Source organism: Polypterus senegalus, chromosome 6, assembly GCF_016835505.1.
Source record: "Polypterus senegalus isolate Bchr_013 chromosome 6, ASM1683550v1, whole genome shotgun sequence".
NCBI lineage: Eukaryota > Metazoa > Chordata > Cladistia > Polypteriformes > Polypteridae > Polypterus > Polypterus senegalus.
This window is the reverse complement of record NC_053159.1, coordinates 108501022-108519333: the sequence shown is the minus strand read 5'-3', so window position 1 is coordinate 108519333 and position 18312 is coordinate 108501022. Positions and strand designations below refer to the sequence as shown.

The 18312-nt window shown below is 39.2% G+C and overlaps 1 protein-coding gene across 2 annotated transcripts; it reads left to right on the top strand.

Annotated features, from left to right (window-relative positions):
• Positions 1–6722: 6722 nt before the first annotated feature.
• tbx2b (T-box transcription factor 2b) lies at positions 6723–16864 on the top strand. 2 transcript variants are annotated; one of them, XM_039756737.1, is made up of 7 exons: positions 6723–7708; positions 8603–8870; positions 10649–10795; positions 12379–12455; positions 12659–12852; positions 13533–14143; positions 15236–16864. In XM_039756737.1, the coding sequence occupies exons 1-7, from the start codon at positions 7362–7364 to the stop codon at positions 15671–15673; spliced, it is 2082 nt and encodes a 693-aa protein (XP_039612671.1). In that variant the 5' UTR covers positions 6723–7361; the 3' UTR covers positions 15674–16864. The 2 variants fall into 2 exon arrangements, with proteins under 2 accessions (XP_039612671.1, XP_039612672.1); XM_039756738.1 differs by having other exon boundaries at positions 6726–7708; positions 12683–12852.
• The last annotated feature ends 1448 nt before the right edge of the window (positions 16865–18312 follow it).

Below are 18312 nucleotides of genomic sequence, written 5' to 3'. Positions count from 1 at the left end.
TTGCAAACCCGTGACCTCACCAAGCAGAACCCGCGGAATTTTCGGCTAAAAGCCGCGTTTCTCTTCTTAATCTCAGGATCAGGACATTTAATGGAATTAAGGTTGGATATCTTGTTATCAGGCCTGGCCTCATCTACCACAAATAATGTGGTTGTTAATGCTGTAATTATTCAACATGGATGAAAATTTGGGAGTGTCGCAGTTATCTTGAAGAATGAAAAAAAGGGATTGGGGGGGAAGGTATTGTGGGAATTCGCGTAACTCATATTTGAACTGCTAGCCCACCACTTTAGGCCGCAAAGTGGGACAGCTACAAAGATTAATTGAATCAAGACAAACGGACAGAGTGATGGCAGGCAGCACTGCTCTGTGCCTACGTGTACGGACAGTGACATGGAACGGTATATGTCGGGGCCATTCAAGCAGCTGAGCCAAACACAAAGGGCCATGTGAAGTGTCTTTGTCCAGTTGGGTAGCTTGGTAGATTGAAAATGAATTCTTTAAAGAGTTAATACTAGGTATCTATTAGGGTCATTCGGAGGGTCGTAATTGAAAATCAATCCACCTGCTGACTGAAAACAGGCCAGGGCTCACTGATCAAAGAGCAAGGGAGGTGACCTGGACGGGGGGCGCTTGTTAAACGTGTGGGGCTGGAAACAAAATGCACATTTTAACTTGCCGCGAATAAAATGATGATAATGATAATAACACTAATACTGCTGATAGATGATACCTGGATGATGTGTATCTGTACAGTCTCCGGCATCCCAATAAGTGATCGGTAAGTTGAGGGTATTAAAAATGAGAGCGGAATTCACAAAGTCCACTTGTGATTCGCACACACAGTCCTATCAGGTCGACTTTCGGAGCCAACACACACACACACACACGCAGTGAACCTGCTGCCGGCTGATGTCGCGCTCTCGTGTTGTCCAAGTGCCACAGTAAACAGGTGAGAGCGGGGCGGCTGCGCACGCCATGCCACTTTATTGTCACCCTCTCTTCAAAGTAAACACGATGTGTTATCACAGGGTACACCGTCCTTTAATTTGGTCATTTTTTTTTCTGTGACACTGGTATATTATTAACTTGGACGGCAGCATAACCCTCCTGGGGTGATGGTGCAATCCCCATGAACAATCTGTCGTGATCCAGAAACCGATTTCTGTTTTGTGTAAACACACTGACTTTACCCTTACCAGTCACCTTTATATTTAAAAACTTTAAAATGTGTTCGATTTGCCCTTGTATTTTTGGAAAGGGAAAAACCATAAGAGACGAATAACTGAACGAATAATAAGAAATTGAAAAGGACATAAAGTAAGAAGACTGTCAAGTTGTATAATAAGCGATTTTCATCTAAAATCCCGAAATCCGCAAACGCAGAACCTCGTGTCAATATTTAGGTGTTGGTAAATGTGGCAAGTCTTGTAAAACCGAAGGTCCGGATTGGCACTGATGAAAGTCCGGGGTTCATTTCACACAAAAGAACTGAAACTAAATTATTTTCTTTATACATCCCAACATAAACACTCTCACGAGATGCATCTTTATTTGTCTACCACTAAACAAGATTTCCACAGCTACTTTATCTTCTGACGACGATGCTGAGATCGTGTGCATTTTTGGCTGTGCATTCTCCTTTTTAATGTTTTTTCATATTAAAAATGTAACCGAATGGACACCAACAGGTTTGGCGTTTGACGCACAATTAACTTCGAGCTGTAGTTTAGGTGTGTTAGGCTACAAGACTGGATGAAATACACTCTTAAAAATAAAGGTACCAAAGTATTTGTTCAAAGCGATGCCATTGGGGAAACATTTTTGGCTCCCAAAATAACCATCCACGTGAAGGTTTCAGAAGGAACCATTTAGTTAGAGCCGTAACATAAACAATCACGACAAAGTGAACAATTATTTAGTTTAGACTCGTAACAAGTAACATAATCAATAGATGATAACAGATTTGTGAAATACCTGTGGGATGTTGATCTTAAAATAACAATAACACAGGTTGAGCTCAGGATTTTTTTGATCTTTTGTATCCTGCTGGATACCGCACTAAAGATTTATCTTTTGTCCAAATATTAATAACCCTTTTAAGGCCCAAAGAACCGATTTCATAAGAAAAAAAAAAAAAAATTAAAATGGACCACGACAACCCAACAAAATGCCTTTAAGGAACCGTTATTTTTAAGAGTGTAGGAGGGATGACCCTACGGCCATACATGTCATTAACAGTAAAGGTAACAGAAAGGGTTCGCAAAATAGACCTACATAATCCCGGAGAAGGAAAACAAAAAATCTTACCACAACCAGACATCTTGTTAGCCGATGAAACTATACGCAATATAGAATTTAGAAACTTCCCGTGACATCGGTTATTCATACCTGCACCTAGACTTCTTAAATTAGAAAAGGAGCCGGTGATCTGATTTGAGTTTATAAGTATGGCAACCCGAGGGCACCGGCGCTGGCCTGTGTGAGTGCGGGCAGACGGACTGCAGCGTGTGTGTGGTGTGTGTGTGTGTGTGTGTAGATTTGGGGATGGGGGTGGGCATGTTGTGGTCGTTATCGCTATCAGATTCATTTCGATACCAGCAGATCTGCTTCAGAAGGCGGGTGCTGGGACGGGCTGCTGCTGCTGATTGTGAGAATTGTTGTTTTGCATCAATCACTTGCAATTTGTCCAAACGAGAAGGACAGGACACCAGCAACCCTGCTGCTTGGGGGTCACGGGGACACCAAAGTACAGAACAGGAGCAAATTGCACTGGCGTTCAAAGGACGGCTTAGACAGTGCAGGAGACGTCCATGTGACATTGGAAAATATGAAGGACTTTGACAGGTCTTAAACGGCCTGGCGCCAAGGCCCGAGTCTATCCGCTAAATATAGCCGAAGAAAATGAAACAATACAACTGCAGCGAGAAGGGGCGCAAAATTCAGCGAGATCTGGGCAGAGCATCGTCCTCGCGCGGTGTGCGCTTACTGCAATTAACACGAAAATAAAATCAAGAAAAAAAAAAAGACTGTTTCATAACAAACGGACTTTTATTACGATATAATGGATGTGATATCTATCTATCTATCTATCTATCTATCTATCTATCTATCTATCTATCTATCTGCATCAATGTGCTACAAAAACAGTGAGAATGCAAAGCATTAGTTCAGGTGTCAGCCAAGTGTGAGGACATTGCTTAAGGCTCGTTAACGTTTTAATATCCCAGTTATATATTAAACAACAATGTTATGCCATTATTATTGTTCTTCTTCTTCTTATTATTGATCTGTACACAAACCAGTCTACTAATGTGCTCAAACTAAATTGTATGCCCAGTTTCTAGTGTGCCGGTACAGGATTCCCACAGAAGGCTTCATATAAAAAAAAAAAAAGAATAGCAATTACACATACAATTAAACTGTAAGTTGAGTATTTCTATCAGGTGAAACTCTTTACTAAAATATAATAAGCAACAGATGTACTGTGAACATTAGTTCTGGCTACGCAAATGTCAGTTATCTGCCGTTTAAGATCTCTCACGACATGTCGCACATAAATGAATGTGTGCAGTTTTGAAAGTTATCGAGGTGAAAAGTGCCGTTTCATATCGAAAAAGTTTATGGATCAATGGAATTGTTCTTTTTAACAGATGTACATATTCCTTAATGAAGTAACCTTACAGAGCACGTTCACAATAAATATTTAAATAAGACACTTTATTTATTCATGCTGTGCTGTATGGTTTGTTTGTTTCTGGAGTATCTATGTTGAGTAGTGAATATGAATATTCGAAAAATAGTTTTCAAATTGATAAGCCCGTATAGAAAATCTACATATATAAGCACAAATATTTCGTATATTTACATTGTCCTCTTCTGAAACTTGCATACAAGTGGAAAATGATTTATGTAAATGTATTTGCTAGGATCATATTGATGTTACAATTATGTAGCCTTTACTTTCTCCGTTAATAGTTAAAATCAGAGGCCATTTCCTGATATGCCCTGAGCGTGCAGGCTTCGCGTTCTATCGATTCCTCTCCTCTAATTATAAGGAGGCGCACAGAGCCACTTTGGTGTGTTCAGTAAAGCCGTTGTGCTGCTAATCTGCTAACCAGAACTCCGTTTTTCTTAATTTGCTGTCATGAATGTTAAAATGTCACATTATCATTTAGACTGATAAGGGGCGCTCACACACAAATGTGTCTTTTAGTGTATTAAATGAAAACAGAGCACTTGAATAATTGACATTACAGGTGAGGGATCTGCTGGTGTTTCTTTGCTTCAATTTGTTTTCCTGAGGTATGCAGACCTGCCATTTTACTTTATAGCGCCTAACGTAACTCATAGCAACAGGAATATTCTGACTGCCAGTGTTTGCAATTTGCCCAAATCTTGCCTTTATAAAGCGAAGTAAAAAACACATATAAACTGTAACGTGTTATGTTATAGATTTTTAAAAAGCTATTTCATTTGATGTGTACGTTAAATTCATTTATTGAAGTTCTGCTTGTCTTTATTTTGGCAGCCCCGGTTTAGCCGGCCTTATTGCTCCTCTTTTGTTAGCTCCTTCCTCGTCTCCTCATGACATACTGTCCTTACTTGAACAAATGAGGCGAGTGTTAACCTGACCTCTTTAGTGAAATGTAAGATATGATTGAATTGTTTTAATATGAATGCTCATTCTCTGTTTAGGTTGTGAAATTTGTAAGCATTTCATAACGGACTAATTCAGTTTTCATAAACCTCTAATAGAGCACACATCGGGCGCAGTCCACCCCGTGGTGGTACCTTCAGAAAGGCTTTACTGTTATCTGGGTATCGTTTGCCGAGAATTAAAAATAAAAAAGTGTTTGTTTTACGCAGAATATAATTATTTGACGCCCTCCTTCATTTTGTTCAATGGGTGAGACGTTTCATCTGTTTTTACCGTCTGTACCAATGTTTGTTAAAAAGCAACAAAAAAGTGCGCTCGGCGAGTGCATTAATAACGGCGAGCAGGCGACGCGCAGACACATTTCTGAGGTTAAGAATAAGAGGTTTCCAGCAACGTTGCCAGTAAGGATTTAAATGCGGACAGTCAAACTGGGACACAGTTTGTCACGCGTTCCTCTTTGGAGAGATTATTGTATCAAATTTAAGTGACACGTTTAGTGATGAGATGAGGTGCCGAGGTTGCAAAAAAAAAATAAATTGATCTGTGCAGCAGCACATGGTGCCGAAATGGCAGACTACATGGTTTTTTTTTTTTTAAAAAAAGGAGGAAAATGCTTTGCAACTGAGGAATAAAAGCTACAGAGAAGTATCACAATCAAAAACACACAGGTCGAAGACTTAATTACGAGCCTGGGCTTTCGAGAGAATATTGCAGCGATTGGAGGGCGCTGTTTGAGGATTTTAGGGTAAATATGAACTGACAAGAGACGGTTCTTATTGTAAAACGTCAGCAGACTGGCGCCAAGCGGCTCTTTAACAAACCGGAGTCCCAGTTAATCAGAAAAGATCTACAAAAGGTGCTCACAGCAACCAGGGATGTTGATTTTAACCCTTCAAAGAATGCCATAAAGGTTGAAATATTTGTAAAGCCTGCATTTATCAAATCAAGCCTGTCGAATCGTTATTGGGGTCCGGCTTCAAACGCTGGGCGATCCATCCTGCAAATAAACAAATCATTCCAGCAAGAGACACAGACAGACACACTGTGGACATTTAACAGCAGCCAAGCTCTCTACCGTGGAGGCTTCTGCGGGCATGCAGGAAGGGCGCTTTAACTTTTTGTTTAATTATTAGTATTCACCCATTCGATGATTTAATAGCTTTAATGTACAGTATAAGCACGGGCACGTGTTTTACAATTTAAAACACAATAGCCGTGGAGCTCGACTATTTCATGTTCTCAATAATCCATATAATCTCCACAAACTGTCTTCTAAATATGCTGCAAGCATTAGCAGCTTGACCAGCCCTTGTCTTTATTTGACGCTGGAAATCATTGAAAGAAAAAAAAAATACAGCACTTTATAAGGTAAGAAAGACTTTCGGCTCATCAGCGTTCACTCACCGTGGTCTACCTTCCCCGTCGTGTTTTTTCTTGAAATACGTGCAGCCGTTTCTTCTTTCGTCACTTCTGAGCGTGGGCTCTTAAAAAGACCTAAGGTGACAGTTACAAAAACAAAAGATCCGTTTGATTTCGTTTTGCTAGTCGTCAAAATCAAGGTTATCAGTGCACCTTCCTTTATTTGCCTGTTATAGCACCTCAATAATCAAGTTTTGGGGGCCCGAAATGAGGCGCACCACAGGCACCTGCAACATGAAAACTACGGCTAATGTTACTTTACCCTTTTAACAAGATATGGAAAATCATTTCGGACTTACGGATACCGCTTTGCAAACCAATTACAGTTAAACCTTTCCAAGAATATGCTAGGAGTAATATTCTTTCAAAGCCATCGTCCTAATGCCATAAAGGAGAATGAGTATTAAATAAAATAATCCTGTTAAGATTGATAGCAGAAGCCAGCGCAAAATAACTGTCTCGACCTAATGTCTCCAAATGTCAGCTGAGAGAGATGGCAGTAATTACATGCACCGGAATATCGGAATCTGTGTCTGCATTAGTAGGGATATGAAAGCACCGTCTCTAAAGAATGTTTTGCTTGACTGGGACGGGGAGCGGGAGGGAAGTTCTCCGTGTGGAGCTGCCCGGCGCGATTCGACCAAGGCGTCCCTTCCACCGGCAGAATATTGAGGGCTGACCCGGTGTTTGGCTTGGAGCTAGGGGTGGGATTTCCAGCTCCCTTTTCTGTCATTGGTTAATATTTTATTCTGTTGACATGTTTTCTTACTGCTAATACTTCCGACACCTTCTTTTTCCCCCTAGTCTCGATCTTGGCCGGAGCTGTTAAAACCACGCCTATGGAGACTCACAATTGGTCCAAAAAGCGTAAAATCAGCAATCAAGGGGCTTGGTTCATTAGTGAGAGGATCAGAGCAGGAATGACATGTGAGACAGTCACAGTTTTACAGAGTACAGAGCAAGATCTAATCATTTCAACTTGGTTTTTTGAATAGCATGGTTTCCTACGGCAGCTCATCTTCCTTTTCACAGTAATTCTATTTTTTTTATGCGGCACTGCAAACAATCGCTGGCTCCTTTGAAGCCGAGACACGAATTTCCAAAGACGGTCTGAACTGCAGGACATCAGAGGCGACATCTGGACTATCGAGGTTGATTTTTCGAATTCCAGATTCTTGCGTTCACTGCTATAAGTTTCGAGTTTATCTTTAAGCTTTCACACCTCCGGTGAATAATACGTTGAACGGTACAGTAATTCTTCCTGGAGTTTTTGGATGCACCGATGAGAGATCCAGCTTTCCCGGGGACTGCCATGGCATATCACCCATTCCACGCGCCCAGACCGGCTGACTTTCCAATGTCTGCTTTCCTGGCGGCGGCACAGCCCTCTTTTTTCCCAGCTCTGGCTCTGCCTCCCGGTGCCCTCACCAAACCCATCCCGGACCCGACGCTGGCCGGAGCAGCCGAGGCCCTGGGTCACCATCACCAGGCGGCCCACTTAAGATCACTTAAAAGCCTGGAGCCGGAGGAGGAGGTGGAGGACGACCCAAAAGTCACACTGGAAGCTAAGGATTTGTGGGACCAGTTTCATAAACTGGGAACGGAAATGGTGATCACCAAGTCTGGAAGGTAAGAATCGGCTTGTTTTTGTGCAAAATCGGACAAGTTGACATCTCGTAACGTCTGGAGTTGTTCTTTTGGACAGTGTTAGGAATGCACCCAACAAACACGGCGTTCTTTTTATTTGAGATCAAAAATTGACCCAACTGACGTTAACGACTTAGAACATCTAACATGGCAATTCTGGTTTTGCTTCTGTTTTATGAATACAATCACGTCTATTTATTTTATGGAATGTTATTCTCATCGCTAAACCGTACCTTTAACCTGTATAATATTTTGAATCGGTCTGTTTGGCCGCTCTTAGGTTGTAATGACGAGCAATCATTTATATTTAAATAGTTAACGATTTCTGTACTTTTGTACTTTTGCTATGTCTGATGCAAAAAAACCAAAATGTGTTAGCTGTATTTGCTAAGAAAAAAATCAACACTTCCCAGACTGATCAAAGTGCATTCTGCTCTGACATTTAAGCTTCTGTTTTTTGTAAACAGACTGTCACTTAAAAAGTCGATGATTTAAGTGATAGGAGTGTATTATAAATTATCTTCAAAGACTGCTCACTAAACGAAGGCAAACACGTTAATTCAAAGTAAATACATGTAGGTAAATATTTTATCGCTTCGGTTATTTTTAACAAACATTCCTGTCAAAATAGAAGCAGAAGAAACTTGGAGTAATTAGTGAAGAAACGTAGACAGACAGATAGATAGATAGATAGATAGATAGATAGATAGATAGATAGATAGATAGATAGATAGATAGATAGATAGAGATTTTAAATTTAATCTCTTATGTTTTACATTTAATCCCCCTCATGTCTAGAAATGTCCCCTTGCCCAAAAGTGGTGTGCATTGAGGTTTTTTTCTTTTTTCGTTTATGTCATATCTGTGTTTTTGCAGGAGAATGTTCCCTCCATTCAAAGTTCGGGTAAATGGCCTCGATAAAAAGGCCAAATACATTTTGTTGATGGATATCGTGGCCGCAGATGATTGTCGCTATAAGTTCCACAATTCTCGGTGGATGGTCGCTGGGAAGGCTGACCCCGAGATGCCCAAAAGGATGTACATTCACCCGGATAGCCCGGCTACTGGAGAGCAGTGGATGGCTAAGCCCGTTGCATTTCATAAACTCAAGCTGACCAACAACATTTCTGACAAGCACGGTTTTGTAAGTGGTTTTTGATTTTATGGCTTTAAGATTCAAGAAATGTACTGTTGATGGCTACTGTGACGTCCGAGGCTTTTAAATAACAACTTGAAACGAATTAAACAAATATGGTTTTGTGAATAGGTAGATAACAGTTTGAAAGGAAAACAGAAACAACTAGAGCCTAAAGAGTGCATTTTGAGTGCGTGTTATCGATCAGGGTTTGCTTCTTTTAAATATTTGTGTAAGTGAAGTGATAAAGAATTGTAATCCAAACTTGATATGCAGGATTAAAGAAGAGAGGATTTGACAGGTGGCAGAAAACATATAGATTGATATAAAAGTGTACAGAGACAGGAGAATAGATTTTCACTTTCTGGATGGTTTTATTATAAGCAAAAATACTACTACTGTTTAAAAAGTTGTGCCTAAGTAAACTATTGTTTACGTCTTAATGCGACTCCTTCATGTTTGTTTAATTCATTTCAGTAAATGCCATATATTTCGCCCGAATAATGTTGATCCATAGCTGAGGGTTTTTGATATGATGAAACGGAAAATAAAATGAAGGCACAGCGTTGTGAGAGTTGAGGCCGGCTGTCATGGCCTCAGACCGGCGATTTGTGCTGCACATGATCTGCCGGGAGAGGAGCTCCTTCATGTGAAAAAATACCCAGCCCTGACCTTTTACGTCCTCTGTCCACTCCTTGCCTACTAATAAATTTATGACTTTAAGCCTGTATGCGTTTTATTGAATGGGAGATGGAAGCTGGCCTTGGGGTGTTGGGGGTAGGGGGGTGTAAATCTGCTGTAGTGTAAAAGCTAATAGAAGGCAAACGCATTCATCACAAAATCCTGAACATTTAAGATAGGCAAAAGCGAGAATCTGAGCACAAACCCTCTGTTGGGTGTTGATCTAAGGTGCTTACCACCTGTGCTTTGGATTTGTTTCGTTGGAATGGCTTTGTTATTAATTTATTTGTAAACCAACAGCCTTATTACCAAATATATTACATGTAATACGTCCGTGTGCTGAATTGTGCTAAAATAATTATATTTAAAAGTATTGCGCTATAATTACAAATATGAGATGTGTGGTTAAATTATTATTATTAATAATAATAATAATAATGCGATGATCGTATAGAATGTGTTCTTTTTAATTATTGCATGCAATACTCCCTGTTCAAGAATTTATCTGAATGTCAAACAGAATCGAAATTACAAATCTGCCCTCAAATATCTGTCAGGATGATTAAACGGCTGCATTTATAAGAAACGAAATCGAATGGAATTCTGATATAAATCGTCTTTAGTTTTCTTTCAGTCAGTCTAAATGTTAATTTCTGGGAGAAACTGCTGACAAGTATTATCGCTCAACTTAAACCTACTCTTTATTGTTGGTTTTGTGAACTGTAAATCTATGTCGTCATTTTGGCAGCCAAGTTATTCTACATTTAGTTATTTCTTGTCTGTTTATTTTTAAGAGATGCACAAACCACCCTCAGATCCAGCCTGTAACGTATTAATAATATTTGTGTATAACTGATTATAAGTATATGTTGAATGAGTCTGTGAAACTGCAATAATTGAAATGGGAGTTTACTGTGAATAAACTATTACACATTTAAGCATCTTAATTTTTTAATCCTTCGAAACGCAAAATAGGATTTATTGTGAAAATAAAATCGTTCACAATACGTGGAGTTCTCATTCCTTTATTAATAAATGCTGTCGAGAGGGTGACTAGACGATAACAGGAATATTCTTTTTCTTTTTTTTTTTTTTAATTTTCATAGACAATACTTAATTCTATGCACAAGTACCAGCCCAGATTTCATATCGTGCGGGCCAACGACATCCTGAAACTCCCGTACAGCACCTTCAGGACTTACGTGTTTCCCGAGACGGATTTCATTGCAGTCACTGCCTATCAAAACGACAAAGTGAGTGTTTTTTTTTGTTTTTTTTTAAACATCCATATTGTATGTGCTATTTTTTTGTAAACGGCCCACTTGTGATAAGGAGGTGATGGTCGTTTGTCTCACCTGTGACGTGTAGCTTTTCGCCGGGTATCTGCGGGCCGAGTCTCCCCTCCTGTCCCATTTCTTAACCTGGCCAACCTGCAGTTTATGCCTCAGGCTCGGCACTTCATTTCTCAGCAGGCGTGGTTGCTACAGATGCACTTGAGAGGAAAACTGCAATTATGGACCCTAAAGCAGTTTGAGGGGAGGATGTGAAGGGATTTCAAGAGTATTCGAATTTACATATCTTTCTTGTATCGAGCGCTGCATATACGGTTAACTAAGAAGAAAAAATATAAGCATCCATACAAAGAGAAGGTTTTCATTATAATGAAGATCTAAGTCGGTGTAATAAAGTTAAGCCGCCAAATGAAATAGGAGAGCAATTCGAGGACAGCAGTGAGAAAATGTAGCAGCATAAGGCAAAGAGAAGTAGCAAAATGAAAGTTTCATGTTAAAATTATGAAATTCCATCATAATCACAATTAATGACTTACTTAGATAGAACATGTGGCCCGTTAGCCGGGAACTGCTTAAACTGTGCATCATAGTCAACATTTGTAACGCATTTTCCATCGCGTTCAGAAAATGGATGGACAGCTTTAAAATGTATAACATATAAAGACAGTAATGATGGTAAAGTGTTAATGGTTTGAAGTGAGTGTTAAAATTTTAATACCCACACCCAGGACCTCACAAGGCCTTGGCAGGCGTGGATGCGGATCATGGCGGGCCTGTTGCTGCGCTGCCGTTTACTGGACCGGAATGAGATGGTGCAGATGCACTAATGCCCCGGCTCAAGCACATCTTGAATCCGCCTAAAGCCACGAACCAGGCAGTGTGGAAACGCAACGTACCAGCGGCTTCTTTCACCAAAAATGACTTCTTATTTTCTTCTGTTGAGTCAACCCTACATTTTTACGATGTTACCTCGCAATCAGTGCCGAGAGTTACACTCCATGTACATTTATGTCAGCGTTTTAAGGATTTCATCCAATAATCTACCTCAGAAAAATGTTTTTAAAATCTTCCAATGAGAAATATTTTAAAAGTCAATGAATTATAAATAAGGTTGCGTCGCCAGTCTCTGCTGCTTCTTCTGATAAGGAGAGCGTTTTAACCAGCAGAGATCTGTGAAGTCGCCATCTTTCCTCATGGGGGTCGTGAAAATAACTTCCTATCATTAAAACTTGATTAATAATTCATACGAAACCTCAGCATCATTTTTAATAAAGTATGCGGTGTGTTAAACAGGGTGCATCTAGTCTGAAAGGAAATCACAAAATGCCCAAGAGAAAAAGTGGGATGGCGGTATTGCTGCACTGTATAGCGCCTGTCACACGTGCACGCTGGCGCCAATGAACCCTTAAGGAAACTGAGCTGAAGATAGCAAGGGGCGTTGAAAATGGGATATTTCCAGTAAATGGGAGCATTCGGAATTTTATACTTGGCAGTTGTGAATGAATGAATGTTAATGCGTAGGCTATTTGTTTTCTTTTTTCCAGATAACACAGCTAAAAATTGATAATAATCCGTTCGCAAAAGGGTTTAGAGACACGGGCAATGGAAGGCGAGAAAAAAGGTAAGCTCAAAATTCAACATATTAGTAAAATGAGGTAGTTGTGTTTTTTAATGACTATCACGCTTTACGGCTGGATCAACATTTCTTTGTTAAAGACACGTTGATACGCCTGGCTCTAAGTGGCCCGAACAGGAGACATTTGGAGCACACGTATCAAAATGCGCCAATGATCACCTCTTTAATGCTTTTTTTTTGACTGCAAGGTTTGGTGATTCTGCCCCTCACAGGAAGCAGCTGGCCCTGCCTTCATTGCGCATGTACGAAGACCAGTGCAAGGCGGACAGAGACGGGGGCGACTCTGACGCCTCCTCCACAGAGCCCCCTGCCGGCAGAGATCCCATCCATTCGCCGCTCGGACCCATCGCCAGCCCCCTGCGATTCAACAGAAGTAGTAGAGGTATGGCGGAAAGGACTCTTTTAGGATGTTGCGACCAACCCACCACCGGCCACTGAGTGCGGATGCTTGGATTCTTGTATTTTATCTCATATGTAGCTGCATGAACGTCACGAAGCAAAACAAGAGAGAAGGATGCATTACACTTAAAAAATACAAAATCCAGCATAGATGTTAATCTTGTTACAAACGCACCACATTCTGTCCATTGAACACGAGCTGAATTATTTCTTTCGAGTCCGTAACACTTCATGAGAGTCGCTGTGTAAAAATTGTTTTTTAACCTGTGCTATCGCTTCAATCGTTTTAATTTACGATAAAATGATTTATATACAATATTAAGTAGTGCTCCTCACTGTGATTTGGCAAGACGCTGCAGATATGCATGTTAACAAAATGATTGTGGTCCCCAAACCAGACCAAAGTACCACAGCTTGGTTTATTCAACTTGTGGATTTCAAATGACATGTCCTGCACCCGTTTGTGATGCATTATATTTATCTGACAGTGTTCAAAATTCGAGTTACAGCATGTTTGAGAATAATGATTTATTGTTTCATGCTTATACAAATTGTAAATATATATATGGTGTTTACATATAAATTAAACAATTCAGTTATATTTTTAATATGCTGTTGCTCTTTAGCTTTACTTTTTTTTTTTATTTCACTCTTTCTGTTTAGATGAAAAGCTCTGCACTGACAGCGATCAAGAACTTGACAGACAGGATGAACGTTCAGCCAGTTTGGTCAGCCCTGGTCCTGAACCATTGTCCCCAGTCAGTCCAAGGTCTGTTGACCGCGTTAAAGAAAGACCTAGCCCTGAGAAAAAGGATGAAAGCTCTGATTCAAGAAAAGAAAATGACTCGATTTTTGGCATCAGAAATCTAGAAAAAGACAAACTGGAGAGTCGACACCGGAAAGAAACAGAGTCGACCAAGAAAGACATGGAGTCTGGGAGCTTAAGCAGCAGCAAAGAGGGCTTCACCCCTTTAATGGTCCAGACTGAAAGCCCCTCACATTTTACTACTGGGCATTTGCAGAGCCTGACCCTTTCTGGGCTGCATGGGCAGCAGTTTTTTAACCCTTTAAATGCCGGACAACCTTTGTTTATTCACCCAGGACAGTTTGCCATGGGCCCAGGGGCATTCTCTGCAATGGGCATGGGCCATTTACTGGCATCAGTATCTGGAGCAAGTAGTCTGGAAAATGGTGCCCTGTCCACACCTCAGGGGGCAGGCGGCACACCAACTCCCTTCCCTTTTCACCTGTCACAGCACATGCTGGCATCTCAGGTAAGGAGCAGCCTTACTGTATCTTCATTACCGTTGTGTTTGGTTGTTTTCCTCCTTTCATTTAATCTTGCAGTTTTTCTTTCTCTTTTTTGTTTTTTTGCTATCAAGCCTTTATATGAAAGCAATATTTTATTGAAAACACATATACAGTATATCATCAGTGCAGAGAAATTCTTTCAACTAAATTATTCATAATTATGTATTTTTTTTTACATTTACACGTATTGTTCATCATTCATTTAAATCTATTTATTAGGTTATAAGCATTATAAAGACACATTATATCATTAGTACAGTCCATCATTACAACAACTTAAAGAACATATTTAAATCTAACGTATTGAATTTATTTCAAAAACTAAGCTGTATTATCCAAGACGAATGTGTGTGTTTTTAAAAAGCTAGCAAATTGATAATGACTTTGTGTGTGGCGTTTTGTCGTGATTTTCAGAGCAGAGGGTTAGTTTTGATTTCTCAATACTCGATGCAAAAGTGAATGAATAAAATTAAAGGAATGAATCCATATCTGCTTTTAGAAAACTACCAACTCTGATGTCCTTCTTGATAATCCATATAGTCAAAATAAAACGTGTATTACTTAACTGAAATTTATCATGTTGTGAAATTTGTTAGGTCCAGGATTTACTGTTGCATTATACAAATGTGTGTATTATTGACATCGGATAACTCCTGTCTATTCCATGAAGCTGATGGGAGTTTACTAATTATACTTTTCTGTTTTATGTATAAACTCAGTAAGTCTATAGTTAACATTTAATAATGCTGATTAAGCCAGGATTTACAGAGTACAAACTCCCTTTTAGACCCTGACTGACTATGTAAGCGTAATGTCGCTTTCCTGGTACACTGGATTTTACAATGCAAAGGTCAGGAGTTGATAAATTACATTTGGTTTTTCTTTTTTTTTTTTCTTTTTTATGTATTACGTATTTGAAAAGACTGTTTCTTACTCTCTCACTAGGTGATCCCAGCCATAAAATACTAATGTAATGTCTTGAATGTTTGATTGCTGTCAAAATTACAACACATCTCCGGCCTGGCCTAATTTTCTCTTTTTTTTACACTCTACAGGGTATCCCAATGCCTACTTTCGGAGGCCTGTTCCCATATCCCTATACGTACATGGCAGCAGCGGCTGCGGCTGCATCTGCTCTTCCCACCAGTAGTGCTGGCAGTTCTCTCTCCAGAAATCCTTTCCTCACTAGCTCTCGACCCAGGCTACGGTTTAACCCCTACCAGATTCCAGTCTCCATTCCTCAAAGCACGAACCTCCTCACTACTGGCTTGCCAAACTCCATGAGCCTGGGCTCCGAGAGTTCAAAATCTGGAAGCAGGGAAACCAGTCCCATGCCAGAACATCAAAGTCATAAATCTGGAGGCAGCCATAGGACCACTTCTCCTAAAACCTCAGTGAAAGAGTCTATCAATGAACTACAGAATATACAGAGGCTTGTCAGCGGGCTGGAGGGCCACCGGGAAACATCTCCAGCCAGGGATTCCCCCAAGTGACCTGTGTTAGAACCTCTCAACTTGCCTTGACAGATTTAGGGGTCACTAGGAATTCATTTGTACAGCACACAAGCGTAACTATTGCAGCATGGATGTCTGGATGGATGGAAGAATGAGGAGCAAAAAGGAGTTAAAATGTTTTCAGGGATTGCTACAAATACCTGAACTACAACACTGTTTTTCAGATAGTATATTATTGGAATAATATGTAAAATGGACATGTGTCGAATGAAGATTCAAGGATTTATTTTTTAAAATAAGGCATTTTAACCTAAAGGACAAAAACCACTGATGACACTGAATAAGACATTGTGGGAATGTCACGAATTAACCTTAAAATAATAAAGAATAATGCAGAAAACTATAATAGTGTAATTTGTTAAAACAGCTCCATTCTCGGCTCAGGTGCCCAGATGAGTACATGCAGACAGTGGTCTAGTTATTAATATGAATATTGCTAATGAAAAAGGACTTTTCCGACTGAGTCTGACATGATACGCTCATCTACCGAGTCCACGAAATGCTGTTAAGAAGGACAAGGAAGACTCGCAGGATGGGTTCTAAAACGAAGCGAATGACGCTGCGAAAGAGGGAGAAGAAATAAGAAACCTTTACAACAATCAAAACGAATTGGTCGTATAGTCACATCGGAGGACTGTGCATCCAACCTCAAATATTTATGTAATTAATGCGTAATTCTGTAAATAAGTCGAAGAACGGCAGAATATGCAAACTGGTTTTAATTTATTTAAAGTTGTACATTGACTTGTACATAATATTTAGAGTTTAACTCATTGCATTTATTATTTTCATTTTACATGAGCATATATTGTAAATTAAATCATAGCGCTTTGTGGTTTGAAAAAAAAAGAAAGGGTTTCTATAATATCTTTTGTTTTTATTATTGTATTTTTGCCCGCAACACTTCATGGAGTCACCCGTGCCATCATGAAATAGACTTAGTAACGCAGGACACTGCTTGCAGAATCATGTATGACGAGGCAGAAGACGTACAAATAAATAGTAGGAAACCTCAGGGTTTTTCACTCCAAGTCTATGGGGTGCTATAGAGAATTTACATCGAAAACGTGTCTCAGTTATGCAGTTTATTCGGGTAAATTCTTCCTGTTCTACTTCTTTTTTTTTTTTTTATTTTCTCACACTTTCAATAAAAAAAAACAAGATGCTATAGTATTGTGTTGTTTTGTTGTCACTCTACTACTGATCTGTTTTTCATATCGGCAATATATATCACAATGTCAGAAAATTAAACTGTTTATTACGGATACTAATTCATATTTTGACTTTCGTTAATACTTTTAGAATACAGCTAAAAGATTGACATTCACATTGAACAAAATTACACTCACTTTTTTGCATCAAGTTAAACGAATTTAAATTATCTACATTTTATTAACACCAACGCTTTTAGAACGAAATAAAGCGTGATCTGCTAAATGCGTAATTGGGATGTTACTTTATCCCCAATAAAGTAATTGTTTGTTTTTTAATTGGATTTCATAATGGTTTTGATATTTGTACTTAATCGATTGCATATAATTAACAACCTAACCCTAAAGTACATCAACATTTGATTTTTGGTATGATTGTTTAGTGCCCTTTTGACATGCATTTTTGACTGTGACAAATATAGCATTTAAAAAATGAAAAAGATGTTTGAAATCAAATTCAAACCACCGTTAAAACAGTCAAGATGTCAAATATTCTGATTTTTAAAGTTGGTCCCAAAGTTTCATTGAGTATTCGTATTGAAGGTCTCACTTACAGTTTAAAACAATGGCCTATATTTTAAGAATCTTTAGCGCATCTCTTACACTCCGTGGATGTCTTTAATTTAATTTACGTGTGTTGTGTTTGATAGTCTGGCTGTCCTCTGGAAGGCCATGTGTTTCTAGATTCGCATCCCAGATCACCGAACTCCAAGGACCGAATGCATCCTCGTAGTGCCATCCACGGGCCAAATTAGACCCTGATCTAAAGCACAACCGAGAAACTTAAACGTAAAGCCTTCAAGCTTTATCTACCCATAGTAAACCAACTTCAAGGATGATATTAATCAGTGGTTCTTATTTCAATAACTAGCGACTGTGCCTGTTTACAGCTTTTGTTGCGCCATCTTCAGGAGCTTCTCGTTAACACAGCGGCCCACGCTTCTAGAAGTGCCGTGGTTTACCTTAACCAGCGACTACATGTCTGCAGTGTATATGACTTCACTCATTTCATCAAGCAGTCCATCAATCAAGAAGAACAAAAACACATTTACTCCCCTGTCAACGGCGCTAAAAGTGGCGAAATACAATTTATGGTAATGGTGTTTTAATTGTTGTAAAATTGTTATAAACTAACATGCCAAATGCTAAATAAATCTCAAAAAGTATTTGTTTAAAGTGCTCTTTACAATTATGAAATGATTTAAAACATATTTGAGTCAATATATAAATATATATTCATATCCAGGTATTGGTGACTGAATTGTGAAAACAATTACTCATTTCATAAGGCCTTACATTTATATATATATATATATATATATATATATATATATATATATATATATATATATATATATATACATCCACCAGTAAGATATAATAGCAAATCTTCTTTGCAATACATTT